The 14,335-nt window shown below is 36.6% G+C and overlaps 1 protein-coding gene across 1 annotated transcript; it reads left to right on the top strand.

Moving 5' to 3' along the window:
• Positions 1–8,862: 8,862 nt before the first annotated feature.
• LOC147536858 (RGG repeats nuclear RNA binding protein A-like) lies at positions 8,863–13,736 on the top strand. Its single transcript, XM_086639338.1, has 7 exons — positions 8,863–9,385; positions 9,919–10,240; positions 10,346–10,411; positions 11,769–11,901; positions 12,345–12,500; positions 12,593–12,649; positions 13,173–13,736. The coding sequence occupies exons 1-7, from the start codon at positions 9,220–9,222 to the stop codon at positions 13,356–13,358; spliced, it is 1,086 nt and encodes a 361-aa protein (XP_086495464.1). The 5' UTR covers positions 8,863–9,219; the 3' UTR covers positions 13,359–13,736.
• Positions 13,737–14,335: the final 599 nt, after the last annotated feature.

The following is a 14,335-nucleotide window of genomic DNA, read 5'->3' as shown; positions in this document are numbered from 1 at the left end:
GGTTTAGATTTAGTCAAACTTTCAAACCACAACCACCACATCAGCTGAGTAAATTCTTTTCTTAAAATCTTTTGTGATTTTAACATTTTCGTTTTTTAATTGTTCATGACAGTGTGATTAACTCATATCAAGTGACGTCATCAATAAACTTTTCACACACGTGTTGTAATGATCCACACGTGTAAGTGTGTTTTTTTCATTCGAGGGTCGCCTCATCACAGTTTTGTCATGATACTTGTAGGCAAGGTGGGTTGGTGTGAACGTTTATAGTTACATAAGAGACAAAATACTATGTTGTTGTATTGTACAACATACTTCCAATATGTAACTGCATCCTACTGAAGTGCCACGTGTTATTTGGACAAACTTTAATTATAAATCATATGGAATTCAAACTCCAAAAAGTTTCATTTGAAAATCCAAATGTATTTATGTTTGAACCATACTTCAAAATACAATAAGAATTAACATAGATAAATTTTTTTTTGGTAAACTACAAAGTAATACTAACTACACAATACAAATCTTAACAAAAAAAACTACACGATACGAATGTACACCTCCGTGAGGTTAGATCATTAAAGAGAGAAACATAGACTAAAGACATAGATAGCTAAAATAAGAGGTGCTTGCCTCCCACACAAATTAAGTTTTTTTTTTTGAAGCACACAAATTAAGTTGTTCATCTAAATTCTTACACGTACACATTGGTTTCCATCATCTCTTCATAGAAAACAAATTATGATTATGAATATAAAAATCTTATGGATTAATATTAATGAAAAAGAGAGCTAAGCACCAAAAAAAAAAAAAAGACTTCATCAATTAATGCCTCGAACCCAAGGGAAAGAGATTTACACCGTTCCTTTATCAAATCTAGCATAAGAACAAGAGTTCAGAATGTTCTAAAGATATATCTAGCGGTTTAGAACTTAGGTCTAACTGAAAATTTTCTCTAGGAGAGAGAGATAAAATAAGAGCATTGATAATGAGATCTGTGAATAATGTGATCGATCTCTAGAAAAATAAATTAAACTCAATCTTTTGAAGCTTCAAATATTGGTCGTCGGATATTCATTTTTCCGATCTGTCACGTTTTTACTACTCAATTATCTCATTAATTGATAATCTTCATAATTATTCAAAACAAAGACATGTAAATGAAGTCAATAAAAGTGCTTCTACTACTCTAGAGATAGAAAGAACAATCAGACAAAAAGATCGAGAAGAAGGATGGTAAAGAGAAAGGAAAGGGCGAAATATATTTTTCTTTAAAAGTACTGTGAAGTAGTACAAAAAAAATTATGTGAATATTGTCATGTACATGTAATATATTTTTCTTTACGAGAATTATAATTCCTCTCAAGTAGTGGTATTTAGAAGGTCTGGGCGGTCCGATCCGTCAGAAAATAAGTTGGCCCTCAACATGGGTTGACTATGTCCTGGCCTAATCCAGGATCGGTAACTGACACGGGCCAGGCGGCGGCCCGGTTGATCCCAAGCGGCCCATACTATTTACCAATTCTTTTAAGAGATGACATTAAATTAAGTTATTTTGTTTTTGGCCCCTAATTTGTGACCAATTTTTTTCCCATGCTTTTGGTAAATTCAAATTTTACCCTCTTTGGTTAACAGCGTCAGTTAAGTTTTATGGTTAGTTTTTTTTTTGTTTCCACATATGTCCTTCTTATAAAAATGGTTTGATAAATTCAAAGTTGACCCCCTTTTAAATTTAGGTTAGTTCCCAAACAATTATAACTATTTTAGAACAAATTAGGGGCCCAAAATGGAATTCATTTAAAAAAATTAAAAACATCTCATCTCTTCCCCTCTCTCTCTCTCCTCCATCTCATCGCCTCTCTCCTTCACATCATATCTCGCCATCTCATCGTCTTCTTCAGCGAAGGTCGTCAGCCGGTCAAATTTTCCATCCCTTCAATTTTTTTTTCAAATCGCTCCCTCTTCTTTTTGTTTCATTTCTCTCTATCTCTCTACCTTTATCTCTTTCCTTATCTAATCTTTCTCTCTTTCTAATCTATCTCTCTCTCTAATCCCTCTATTTATCTAATCTCTCTCTCTAATCCCCCTCTTTATCTAATCTCTCTCAATATAGCTTCGGTGAAGGGGGGTTGCCCCTTCACCAGATAAACCAGTCCGAGATCTGGTATCAATCAACCAGATTCCAGTTTGATTTCAAACCAGATTGAGATTTGGTTGGTGAAGCCAGATCTCGGTCTAGTTTGAAACCAGACTAAAAATCTGATTTCAAACCAGACCTTCAAGGTCTAGTTTCTCCGACAAAGGGGCTCATCTCCTTCGTCGGAGTTGTATAAAAGAGAGATAGAAGGTAGTAAGAGAGAGATGAAACAGAGAGATAAATTAGAGAGATGAAGAAAAAAAAGTGAGAGACTTGAGAAAAAAGTTAAGTGTGAAGGTCGTCGAAAAATTTTGTCAGTCGGCGACCTTCGCCGGAGAAGATTATAAGGTGGCGAGAGAGGCGATGAGATAGAGGAGAGATGAGGTGTATTTAATTTTTTTTTAAATGAATTCCATTTTGGTTCCCTAGTTTATTCTAAAATAGTTATAATTTTTCGGGAACCCAAATATAAATGGGGGTCAATTTTGAATTTACAAAATCATTTTTAAGAAGGGCAGATATATCAATATCATACAACCAAGGAGTGTCATCGAATATCAAGTATTAGTTGACTTCATTGTATATTTTGCATCTAACACTTTCGTGCAGGATCAAAATGAGTTATTGTGCCTAAGTAAAACAAACAATCAACAGTGGACTTTGTCAGTAGATGGATCAAGCAATACGAATGGAGTTGGACTAGGTGCCACCCTTACCTCTCCTGAGGGAAACCTAGTCCGTCAAGTAGTAAGATGTGAATTCAAAGCAACCAATAACGAAGAAGAGTGAGAAACTTTAATTGCAGGACTGATCTTAGCAACAAAGACTGGAATCCAAAACCTCAATGTCAAGTTTGACTCCCAACTGGTGGTCAACCAGCTGCAGTGCACCTAATAGACAAGAGATGCCAAAATGACAACCTACATAGAGCATGTCAAGGGACTACAAAAATATCTCCAAGAGGTAAAGTTTAGCTAGGGAGAAGATTACCGCTTGATACTACTGATACTTTTAACCCTTCAAGCTCCACAAGTGAAAATGAGGACAATTTCGATGCCCCAGTAGATCTACCCGGATTGGGTACTAACCGACCAAGGGGGGTCTAATTCTTCAATACCTGAAGAGGCTATGTACGTTGAGATTGTTCAACCTCCATCTTCGAAAAGTTTAGTTATTATTTCGAAGCAAAAGATTCAAACTAACGAGTCATATAACACCGATATAATTTTGCGAAGCCTTATGGATCACATGGAGGTAAGCTCGAGAAGAACCAAACAAGGTGATAAGGTGCCAATTTACACGGAAGAAGAATCCCGAACAAGCAAACAACTTATCTCCTGTCACAATAAGACAGAGATTGACTGCTTGTTCTCAAGAAGAGGCAAGCGTCAAAGAGATAATTCATTTGTTGATGGTGGACCGAGATAATGTGATGCCCATTTATAGGCGGGTCTAGTATAAGCGACAATGACGTGTGCGACATAAGTCTATCCCACAAAAATGTTCCAATTGAAGGTGTTCTAGGTTATACTATTGAGGGTGTGGTCAAAGAAAACTGCACTGAGAACTTTGATCTCTCGACAAACATCTAAACAGTCATTCTAATGACCCATACCAAATCCACCACTTCTTTTGTCGGATTTTGAAAACCAATGAACCATATACGATCGAGTTGAAAGAAACTCAAAGTGATCTAAGCTCAAAAGATACACCTTTACCTTCTAATAACGTGGATAGCGGAGAAAAACAACTCGGTGTGGTTGCTCGTAGGCAGATCACAAGAAACCGATTATTAACGAAGAGAACGTTGGAAGCAATTGCTTGTGGATTTCTGTCTAATAATAGAATACCAACACATTCCTTACAGACCTAATGGGACCAAGGTAGCAATGCGAAATAAAGAAAGTTTTGAGGGGATCGGAGTTCAACCCTCTGACAGATAAATAATTGCAATTTCGGTCTCTAAGCCTCTGACAAAAAGATTTAATGTACAGTTGGTAATATCGAACTTATATCTTATTGTCATCGTTTGGTACTGCTATACTTTTTCTTTTAATACTTTTGAACATAGACTTGTTTTCATGAAATGTTGTTTTAAATTCTCTTGCACAAATTATGATACTGGTGTTCAATTTATAAATTACATTGATATATTTCATTGTAATTTGGCTCCAGTTTTTAGTTCCTAGATGTCAAAATAATGTTTTGATATAGATTCATTTGGTGTCTAAAATGGAGGTAATGGGGCAATTTATTGGGAGTTGTCTTGTAGGCAAATTCTATAAGCACCCATGTCTTCAGTGTAAAACTGTAAAAACACTCCCAAGTGCTTTTGACATGGGCCAATTGGAAACCAAGGATCTTCTTCTTTCCCTCTGTTGGGATTTAGTGTCATCAGACCCACCTCAAGATATGTTGCTAAATTGTAGAAGCATGGCCTAAGAGGAAGTCTATGGTTTTTCTTGGAAAATTTATAGGCACACATTGTTTTTTTTACCACGCGCACACAAATATTGATTGATTTGGGTATGATCAAGTCAATCACTAAACACACCAATAAAAATTAAAGGGAAGATAGAAAAAAAACCTAAGTCGTCAGCTAACTTATCTCTCTTCGTCTTCATTATATCTCTTTGTGTGGTTTTCTCCTACGGTCGGAGGTTTTCGACGAATGAGCTCCGACTTCCATGAAAACCTTGATAAAGAGGAGAGTGCTTGTTTAGAAAACCTATAAGGAGGACCCTTTGCATGGGGTTTTAAATGGAGGGGTAACCCAATGGAGCGAGGGAGAGAAGGTAAAGAGTGTTACTCTCTTGCAGTTTGAGGTTTTCATATGAAGGAGCTCCCTTTCAAATGAAAACCTAGCCAAAGGGAGGGCTTCTGTTTGAAATCTCGAGACCCTTAACGGAGGATCCTTTGAATGGAGTTTTAAAATGAAGTCGCAACCCGAGAAAGAAGGAGAGAGAGAGAGAGAGACAGGGAAAAAGAGAGAGAGAGAGAGGGTGAGAGAGAGAGAGAGATGGTGGTGGTTGTTGACTGTGATGAAAGTGAAGATGGAGAGGAAGCTGAATTGTTTTTCAAGTATGTACTAGAGTATGTGTGGGTTTTAAAAGTTTGAATTTAGATTGTGCCATTGTTTGTATGTGGGCAAAGTACGAAAATCTTGTGTGCCCATAACACTTCTCGTTTGGTTTCAAAGTTGAAATTCCTATTGTTGGACATTGTGGCATCTAATGTTCTAAGCGGAATCTCTAATATTCTATACCTAACATTAGGTTGCCCTGACCTTATGTCAAAACTAATAATAAACGAGTAAAGTCACAATTACCTTAATTCGCTTATTCCTCGGACTAATTTGATTGCTTTCTCTCAAGTATTTAGAGCTTCACTTGTGCAATTTTCTCTTCTTGAGACACCCAATATATTGACTTGATCTTCCACTCTTTTAGATTAGCTAAAACCGAATCTAATACCCTTCTTGATCCTACTTTAGCGGCCAAGATGAGAACTCCTTCTCTTTGAGTAGATAGATAGCTTTAGAATTGATTCTCTGTTCTGTTTACTGCCAATGTAGCTAAAAAAACTCAGAATTTCTGAGAATTTTCTACATTATTTTGTTTAATCCATGTCCTTTTATAGAAACTTTTGAAGTCAGAATTCTATTCGAAATAAGATTCCTAAAAGGATCATAAAACAGAAAAACCTAGAAATCATTTTTGAGATTCCCCAAAGTTATGGTCGGCCATGACGACCATTCTCAATGAGACCTTTTGGATACTTTTAGTTGGATCTAACCCGTGTACTTTTATCCCATTCCCTCCAGTCACATTTTCTGATCGAGTCGATAATCTTTTGTGTAACCCATTACGGGATCCAGTCATTGTTAGACGCGAGTCATCCGAGTAAGTCGCATATCGTAATTAGTTTATGATCCCTAAATGATCGGACTTGATGATCGTCATCATTTGTAATATCCGATAAAATCGAATGACATCTCCTTCACCTATATATATATATATATATATATGTGATTCTCGATTTTGTAATTAACTTATTTGTTAACCAGTCTCGTATTTACCTCTTTCAAAAAAAAAAATTTGTAGGTTAATAAATATATTAAATCGCATTCAATAAGAAACTCTGAATATAATGGAGCATGCCTTACTCTATTGTAGTGTTGCAAGGAAATGTACCGTTCTGTTGTAACGTCAACTAGACCCAAATACTATCCCTCTCGGATTGGACTTTATCATGGAAACATTGAATAATTCGAATATGATTTCACAATTCGCAGTCACATTATGGCAAATATGGAAAGCAAAATGTAATTATTGTTTTCAACAAACTGGTGATCTACCAATTGACATTATAGACCGAATTCTAACTTTTCCGGTGACGAACAAAGCAACAAATACTCCCTATAACAGATGACACATAATCTAATTAGGAGTGGACCCTACCATGACGTTGTTATTACGATGAACAAGCAATAAGAAAAACAGTAAAGAAAGTAAACAATCACACATAACACAAAAAGATTTACGTGGTTCGGTTTGTTAAACCTACTCCACAGTCAACAATGACGTTACGATTTCCACTATGTATGAAAACAAGGATATCTCATAGATTTCAGTTTATATAGCTCACTAGAAACCCTAATCTCACCGCCTCTCTTTCCAATTCTGAAATATCCACGGATACGCATTATAAACTGAAGTCTTATCGCGTAGACCACATAGATCAACACTGCTTCGGCAGCCTGAAGATAAGGCCCAAAATTTTTGTTTCTGGAAACGGTTTTGCGTGTCACAAACCGGATTGGATATCTACTCATATTCAAGACACTTTAAACAATGCTCCACCTTCACTTGTATATACATAGTCTTCCACAAAAAATCAACACCTATTGGCATCGTCGCAATTACCTTATAAAGGTCTGCCCTGAAAGAGTCTTCAACGTTTGTAGATTCCAATCATTGATAAATGATACTTGACATCAATGTGTTTAATTTTTTTGAAACAGACAACGTTTTACGTTAGTCATTATAAGACATTGATACATCATCAAGATGTGATAAGCATGATAACATGTCGAAGTTAAACTACAAATGAAATAGTCCCAAAGCCCACCAACATAATAAAGAGGTCTAAAGCTCAACAAACTTACTATTACACCTTTGGTTTTTGGTCAAATGAATCACACTCTGATTATCGTGGTAAGCATTGGTCACCTCCTACTTTAAACCAAAATTAAAGATCGTTCGTAATTACTGTTTGTTGACGACCATTTTTGGAGTTCAAAAGAATGGTGATGGGGTTGAGGAGAATAGGGGTGAGCAAAAATCGAACCAAATCAAGTCGAACCAGACTGATCGATTTTTGGGCCAAACCGATCACTATTCGACTCGGGTCGGCCGTAAAACCGCACAACTTAAATCGATTTGGTTTGGTTTCGGCTTGGGTTTCTAGAAACCGCCCAAGCCGAACCGACCGAACCCTAAGGTATCTAACATACTAAAATATTATATATAGAAGTAGAGAGTAAGAAATAGTAAACTTTCGTAAGAAGTTCCGAATTATCTTTATTATCTTAAGTTAATAATAGTTTAATAAAGTTAAAAAGTGTTAAACTAAAAAGGAAAATAAATTAAAAGAATCCTAATCAAGAATAAGAAATTTATTTTTTATGCAATGAAATTGTGTTCGGTTAAACCGATTAACCGAATTCAACCGAACCGAACCAAACCAAATCGGGTCGAACCATGTCGATCCGCCGAATAATCGACTCGACTTCGGCCAACGATTTTGTGAAACCACCACTTATTGGTTCGACTTCGGCTCAAGCTAAAACCGAAAAAAACCGACCGTTGCTCACCCCTAGAGGAGAACACAGAGGTTGGGGTGAGCAAAAACCGAACCAAATCAAGTCGAACCGCACCGTATGACTGAATCGATCACCGTTCGACTCGGTTCGATCGAAAAACCGATTAAACCTAATTCGGTCTGGTTTGGCTTCGATTTGAGTTTCTAGAAACGGCCCAAACCGAACCGATCGAACCCTAAAGAAAAATGAAATAATATTTTTGTAAAGTTAGAGAGTATTAACTAATAAAGGAAAAAAATAGAATACCCCTAATCAACTCTTCCATACTACTGTCTGTCCACCTTCCTAGTTGTTGTCGACTTTATCAACCATAACCTATTCAACTTGATTGAAAAGTTTAGAGGTCAGTCTTCACTGACTTTCTATGTACCACTACATATTCTTAGTTAGTAACTTAAAATTATTCTTTTTGTCAACAACCCTTGGTTGGAGTGGTAAGAGATATAGTCTTCCATCTTAGAGGTCAAGTGTTCGAGACACGTTGAACAATTCAAAAAAAAAGAAAACTTAAAATTATAGATTTTGCATTCATCATTCTACTTCTTTTCTTTTGTTTGTAATGGTGTAAAAGTACGATGAAATTTTAATTTTATTTTCGATATATCCAATGATATGAATAACATTAGTTTACCATTTTCTCTAGATTGTAGTCGGTTAAACCCATCAACTGAACCAAACCAAACCGAGTCAAACCATGTCGGTCGGCCGAATGATCGGCTCGACTTCGACCGATGATTTACTCAAACTGACACTTATTAATTCGACTTCCGCTCGAGTCAAAACAAAAAAAAACCGACCGTTGCTCATTCCTAGACAGAGATTTAATTCAAAATGTTGTAAAAGGGGTGGCCTCCACAAAAACTCGAAAAAGTTGTAGATGCTCTTACGAAAAAGGAAATATTGAATTCATCATGTGTCCACGGGTCATCTAAAAAACCATTAGAAGGAGATAAATAGGGTTTTTAGATTAGGTCTTTCTATTTCACTGTCTTCACTCTCGTTTTCATTTGCGGCTAGGGTTTGTCTACAAACTTTTCTTTCTCTTTACTACTTTACTCTGATCGATTTAGTGTGTACAGATCTACAAACAAATAATCATGGAGACGATGAGAAATAGTAACTAAGTTTTGTCAGGGTTGCTGTTGCAGTTGATTTCCTAGTGAGGGGTTTTAGGGTTTTCCTGAATTCAAGATAAAAAATGGCAACCACTAACCCTTTTGATTTGTTGGGTGACGAAGATAACGATGATCTCTCTCAGTTGATTGCTAAGAAAGCCCTAGCTCAGGCAACTGCACCTGCTCCTCAGCAGCAGCCCAAGCAGCAACCGAAGTTACCATCCAAGCCTCTCCCTCCTGCTCAAGCTGGTGAGAATTTATTTACCCTGCTTTTCATAAATTTATTTAAATATATTTCCACGATAAAGAAAAGCAATTAAATTTGGGATGCAAATTTTGACCTTTCAATGTTAATCTTATTTCAGGTTTATGATTAAGTGCTATAAATTTCTGTTTTGGTTCTTGTGAATAGGAACTTAAGCTAAAACTTCTAACAATATGACCATATGATCCTTTGTTCATCTTTTTTTTGTTGTTCCTTTTTATGCGTTAGCTGATTGTTATAATGAGCTTTTATTGATTAGGCTTCGTTTTTTTTAATTAGATAAGTTCCTGACTCTTTAGAATAAACATTTATAAGGGTATTTTGGCATTGAAATGTTCTTATTCTAATTAGCTGAGAGATTGGATTGTTATTCCTTCTTATTTTTGGCGAATTGGTTTTCTTTTTTGTAAATCTGTTTTGAGTCATGATGTTTCTCATATTCTTGAACGGCCACTTAGCCTACTTTGTTACAGTTAATGTCTTCTAAGATTTGTTGGTTTTTTGATGTTCTTAATAGTTAGGGAATCCAAGACTGAAGGGCGTGGAGGGGGTCGTGGTGGTGGTCGCGGTTCTGGACGTGGACGTGGCGGCGGTGCATTCAACCGAGAGCCACGAGACTTTGGCAACAACGAGAATACATTTAACAATGGAGTCACGAGGGGTTATGGTGCAAATCCGGATGGAGATGTGGAGAAGTCATCTGAAAGGCGTGGGGGCTATGGTGGCGGCTCACGAGGTTCATTTCGTGGTGGTCGTAGGGGTGGTTTCAACAGTGGAGATGCTGGGGATGGTGAACGCCCTCGGAGAGTGTTTGAACGTCGTAGTGGGACAGGACGTGGGTAAGTTTAGTTTGTCCACATTTTTTCAATTTCATTTTCTTATAGAATATTTTTTTTCTGGTATCGTCTCTTATTTTTTGTGCATTATAATGACTCATATTACAGGAATGAATTTAAACGTGAAGGTGCTGGTCGAGGAAATTGGGGAACTAACGCTGAAGAAGTAATTCCGTGAGTATTTCCTATGTAGTGGCTTATTTGGTTGAGGTCAGTCACTCAATCTATTATTTGGTGATGGCATTTTACCTATCCGATTCCTCTACTAATCCTTGCGATACCCTCGCGTACTGCATACCCGATTCCTCGCATCATTTCGGGTTGGTTCACTATCCAGTACTCCAAAGTTGACGTAGTGGAATCTTCCGTTTAAAGTAACCCATTTTCTTTGTAAAGCTTATACGCTCACTAGTTGGGTAGTTAGCTATTAGTTGCCTAGGTAAGATTCCTTGGTTTATGGGGATGGATTGTCATAGAGCTGGTGTATCCATTATATATACATCATAGAGTATATATTGTTTATGACAATAGTCCAAAATGTATCACAACAAAATGTGGCGTACCGAATAGGTAAACCTCTAGGTCATATTTGGCGCGCGGGAATGGAATGCAATACCTGGGAATCTGGAATTAGCTTATTCAATTTGATGTTTGGTTTGACCAGGAATAGGAATTCGATTCCTGATAGATTCCTAATTTGGTGTTTGGTTCGCATAGGAATCGGAGTGTAACTTTTTGTAAAAGTCCTATATTACATCCTTTTAGTTAAACTATATAAATAAAATGTCAACCTTGTTATATATTTTAATCAGTAGTATCTATTCAAATTTGTAGATATGAAATAGTAACGTGATACACCAAATTAAGTAGTATTTAAAAATTTATTTAAAACAAATGAAGGTCTTGGCTAAAAACTTTTCGTTTTAAATGTTATGAAATCGACCAGAATGAAAAAAAGAACAAGAGAGAAGTTAAAAACTAGAGAGAGAAAGATAGTTACGTTCGAGCCAAGTGTGAGAGAGAGTTGCTATGGTGGTTGCTTACCCTAAGTTCTTAATTTTTGTTGTTGTGATATTATGTGGAGGACGATTTTAAAATTATGCATTTTAATATTTTATTAAGGATAATTTGATCCATAAATCTTAAAACAAAGCATTCTGGGAATGAGAATCACAAACCCACCCCCTCCCTGGGTTTGCTATTACTCCATTTAGGAGGAATTCTATTCCTCCGGGAATAGGATCCCCCCTGCATCCCTGCGTGCCAAACAATAGTCAGGATAGTGATTACCGGGAATCACAATCCATTCCCACGCGATTCCCGCACATCAAACGTGTCACATTCCATTCCTACGCGATTCCCGCGCATCGAACATGGCCCTAGTGTACCCGATACTCACATGGTAGCCTATCGCGTATTGGTACCACGTACCAGAGCAATTCGCATACCAGGTAACATTGTACGAGATATTCTCTCTATCTCTCTGTTTTTTTTATCAACAGAGGTTCTTACCATATCCTTATTTTAATAGTGATGCTGAGGAGGTAGTTGGCGAAAATGAGAAGAAATTGAGTGTAGAAAAGAAGCCTGATGAGGAAGAAGCTGGAGAAGCCAACAAAGAGAGCCCTGTTGCTGAGCCTGAAGAGAAGGAGCCTGAAGATAAGGTGAATGACACTCTTATGTTTGAGCTTTTAAGTTCAAGTTATTTCTAATATCTGATTCCTTTTTAGCATTTCGAGTGGTAATAAAGAATATGCAAACGCTAATATATGTATATACACATAATTTCTGCATGGGTTAACTGTGTGACTTGTCCTAAGAAAGAAACTGTGTAACTTGTAATTGTATATTGAAGTCACACAGATTTTTCTGCCGTCGATTTATCAAAACATCGAATTTATAAATCCATGTATAATATGAGTGGCGTTAGTTAAGCATCTTAAGTCTTAAAAATAGAGGTAAACCACGTTTTAAGGGAATAACGGAATATTGAATTAATTGTCATGAAATGAGATCCATGAACTTAGTATAGTATGCATCTAGTAAGCTAGTTCAGTTTGTTGAGGAAAACTATTGATTCCGTCTCTAAAAACCTCTGTTGAAGCAGGAAATGACTCTTGAGGAGTATGAGAAGGTACTAGAAGAGAAGAGGAAGGCTCTGCAGGCACTGAAAACTGAAGAGAGGAAGGTTGATGTGAAAGAATTTGCATCCATGCAACAGATTTCGAGCAAGAAGAGCAATGATGAAATCTTCATCAAATTGGTAAAAAACCATGGAACTTTAAATCTTTTGTTCAAAAGAGTCAGTTATCAATATTTAAGTATTTTTTGTCTGTTCTTATCTTATCTTTTTAGGGCTCGGACAAAGATAAGCGTAAAGAGATTGCTGACAAGGAAGAAAGAGCCAAAAAGGTTTGACTTCCTTAAAACTAGGCTTGATTTAGGTTCCTACCTAACTTATTTGTTTTAATTTGGAATTTCCTATTACGGTGCATACTACACATTATGGTTTTATTGGAGGCTCACCTTCAAGTCTGGCTTTTCCTATATATACTTCGTGTGAAAGTCGAAGTCCTAGATTAACTTCATTTTGTGAAAAAATATAAACTAATTATTTGCTATAAAAATATAAACGACACCGATTGATCATTAAGTTATTTTTGTGCTTGTATGATATGATCAATTTTGGCCAATGCCTCGTTACCTCTAGTAAATCTATGCATCTATTGATGTGTATATCATGGTTTTGCTTGTTCTTGTCATGGTTTTACCCAGTTTTTGTGGATTGGTACACGTCGTTCCTCCTAAGATTCAGCATTCTATTGATTAGTTTCTAACAAGTCTTGAAAGCCAATTTTTAGTTTCGGAAAATCTACAGCTTGATTATCTCTACTTCGTAACCATCTTCCTGTTTTGCTTAATATGATGATTGTAGTCTGTGAGCATAAACGAGTTCCTGAAGCCAGCTGAAGGTGGGAAGTATAACGGTTCTGGTGGACGTGGCAGAGGTCGTGGTCGTGGTGCCAGAGGTGGAGGTTATGCTGGAGGCAACTCATCAAGTGTAACAGCTGCTCCGTACGTTGAAGATCCTGGCCAGTTCCCAACTCTCGGTGCCAAGTGAGAGTTTGCCAACTTAGTCTAACTTTCAGGGTCTCCTTGATTTTCAGTATCTGTGGTTCTACTTTTCTGTCGATCTTCGAGGCTTTGGTGAGTAGGGCAAGTGATTTGCAGGAAGTTCCGTTAAATTAACTTATTTCGTAGTTTACATTGTAAATTTTTTTGGGGGGTTTTCTACTGTGTTTACTATTTAATGGTTTATGGTCTGTGATGTTCTGAATTGCATGAATAAATACCCTTTAGAGAATTAGGGAAAATAACTTCAATCATGCATTTCAGAAGTAGAGTAATGTCGGTCAGTTTTGCTTTTGAGTTAGTAGTTGAACAATTTTGCTTCTTTTTCAAGTGGTGTTGGTCTTTAATAACATTATCAGTTTCATCATTCAATCTAGATGAGTTTTTCCAACACTTTTTGTTTAATTTTTTATTCACTCACTAAAAGCAGAAGTTTGTCTGGAGATGTATTTTTTTCGGCCATGAAAGTTCACAAATTTTTTTTTATCAAGTATATCATCTACTCATTGATAAAACAGTTAGTTGCATTAATGTTATGATTGGAAGATGAGCTGATAATAGGAAGTACAAAAGGGATGCCTAGTCCATTTTTCCTAGAGCTATTGGCAAGCTTATGAGCTTCGCCATCACACTATCCATTTAGGTACAAAAAGAAAACCTTAACAAAAGATTTTGCAGCTTGCTTGATTTTGCTCGAGACATTCTTTGCCGTCCACTGTACTCAGGGTTTTGTTATTTGAAAAGTTGCGAACATTCATTGAATCTCCTGGTTGGATGATTTTAAACCCTGGTTTTGAGCTCATACCTAACCTTGCAAAGCTGCTACTCTTATTTCTTTGTACGAATTCATTTCCTGTATCATGAGAGAAGACTTCGCAAAATTACATATTAGTTAATCTTAATTTAACCTAGGAGGAGATGCCCATTGTAGTTGTAATACTCGTTCAGGCTGCCGTTTTAGTAGTT

This window comes from Eschscholzia californica, unplaced genomic scaffold (genome assembly GCF_041429995.1).
Source record: "Eschscholzia californica isolate CP2 unplaced genomic scaffold, dmEscCali1.0.p SCAF_5, whole genome shotgun sequence".
Taxonomy (NCBI): domain Eukaryota; kingdom Viridiplantae; phylum Streptophyta; class Magnoliopsida; order Ranunculales; family Papaveraceae; genus Eschscholzia; species Eschscholzia californica.
The sequence above is the reverse complement of the archived record's forward strand: the minus strand, read 5'-3'. Positions and strand labels throughout refer to the sequence as shown.

Coding starts and splice junctions, on each gene's coding strand:
- LOC147536858 (XM_086639338.1), top strand. CDS start 9,220: ATGGCAACCACTAACCCTTTTGATTTGTTGGGTGACGAAGATAACGAT. Junction 12,501..12,592: donor ATGAAATCTTCATCAAATTG/GTAAAAAACCAT, acceptor TTATCTTTTTAG/GGCTCGGACAAAGATAAGCG. Junction 12,650..13,172: donor AGGAAGAAAGAGCCAAAAAG/GTTTGACTTCCT, acceptor TGATGATTGTAG/TCTGTGAGCATAAACGAGTT.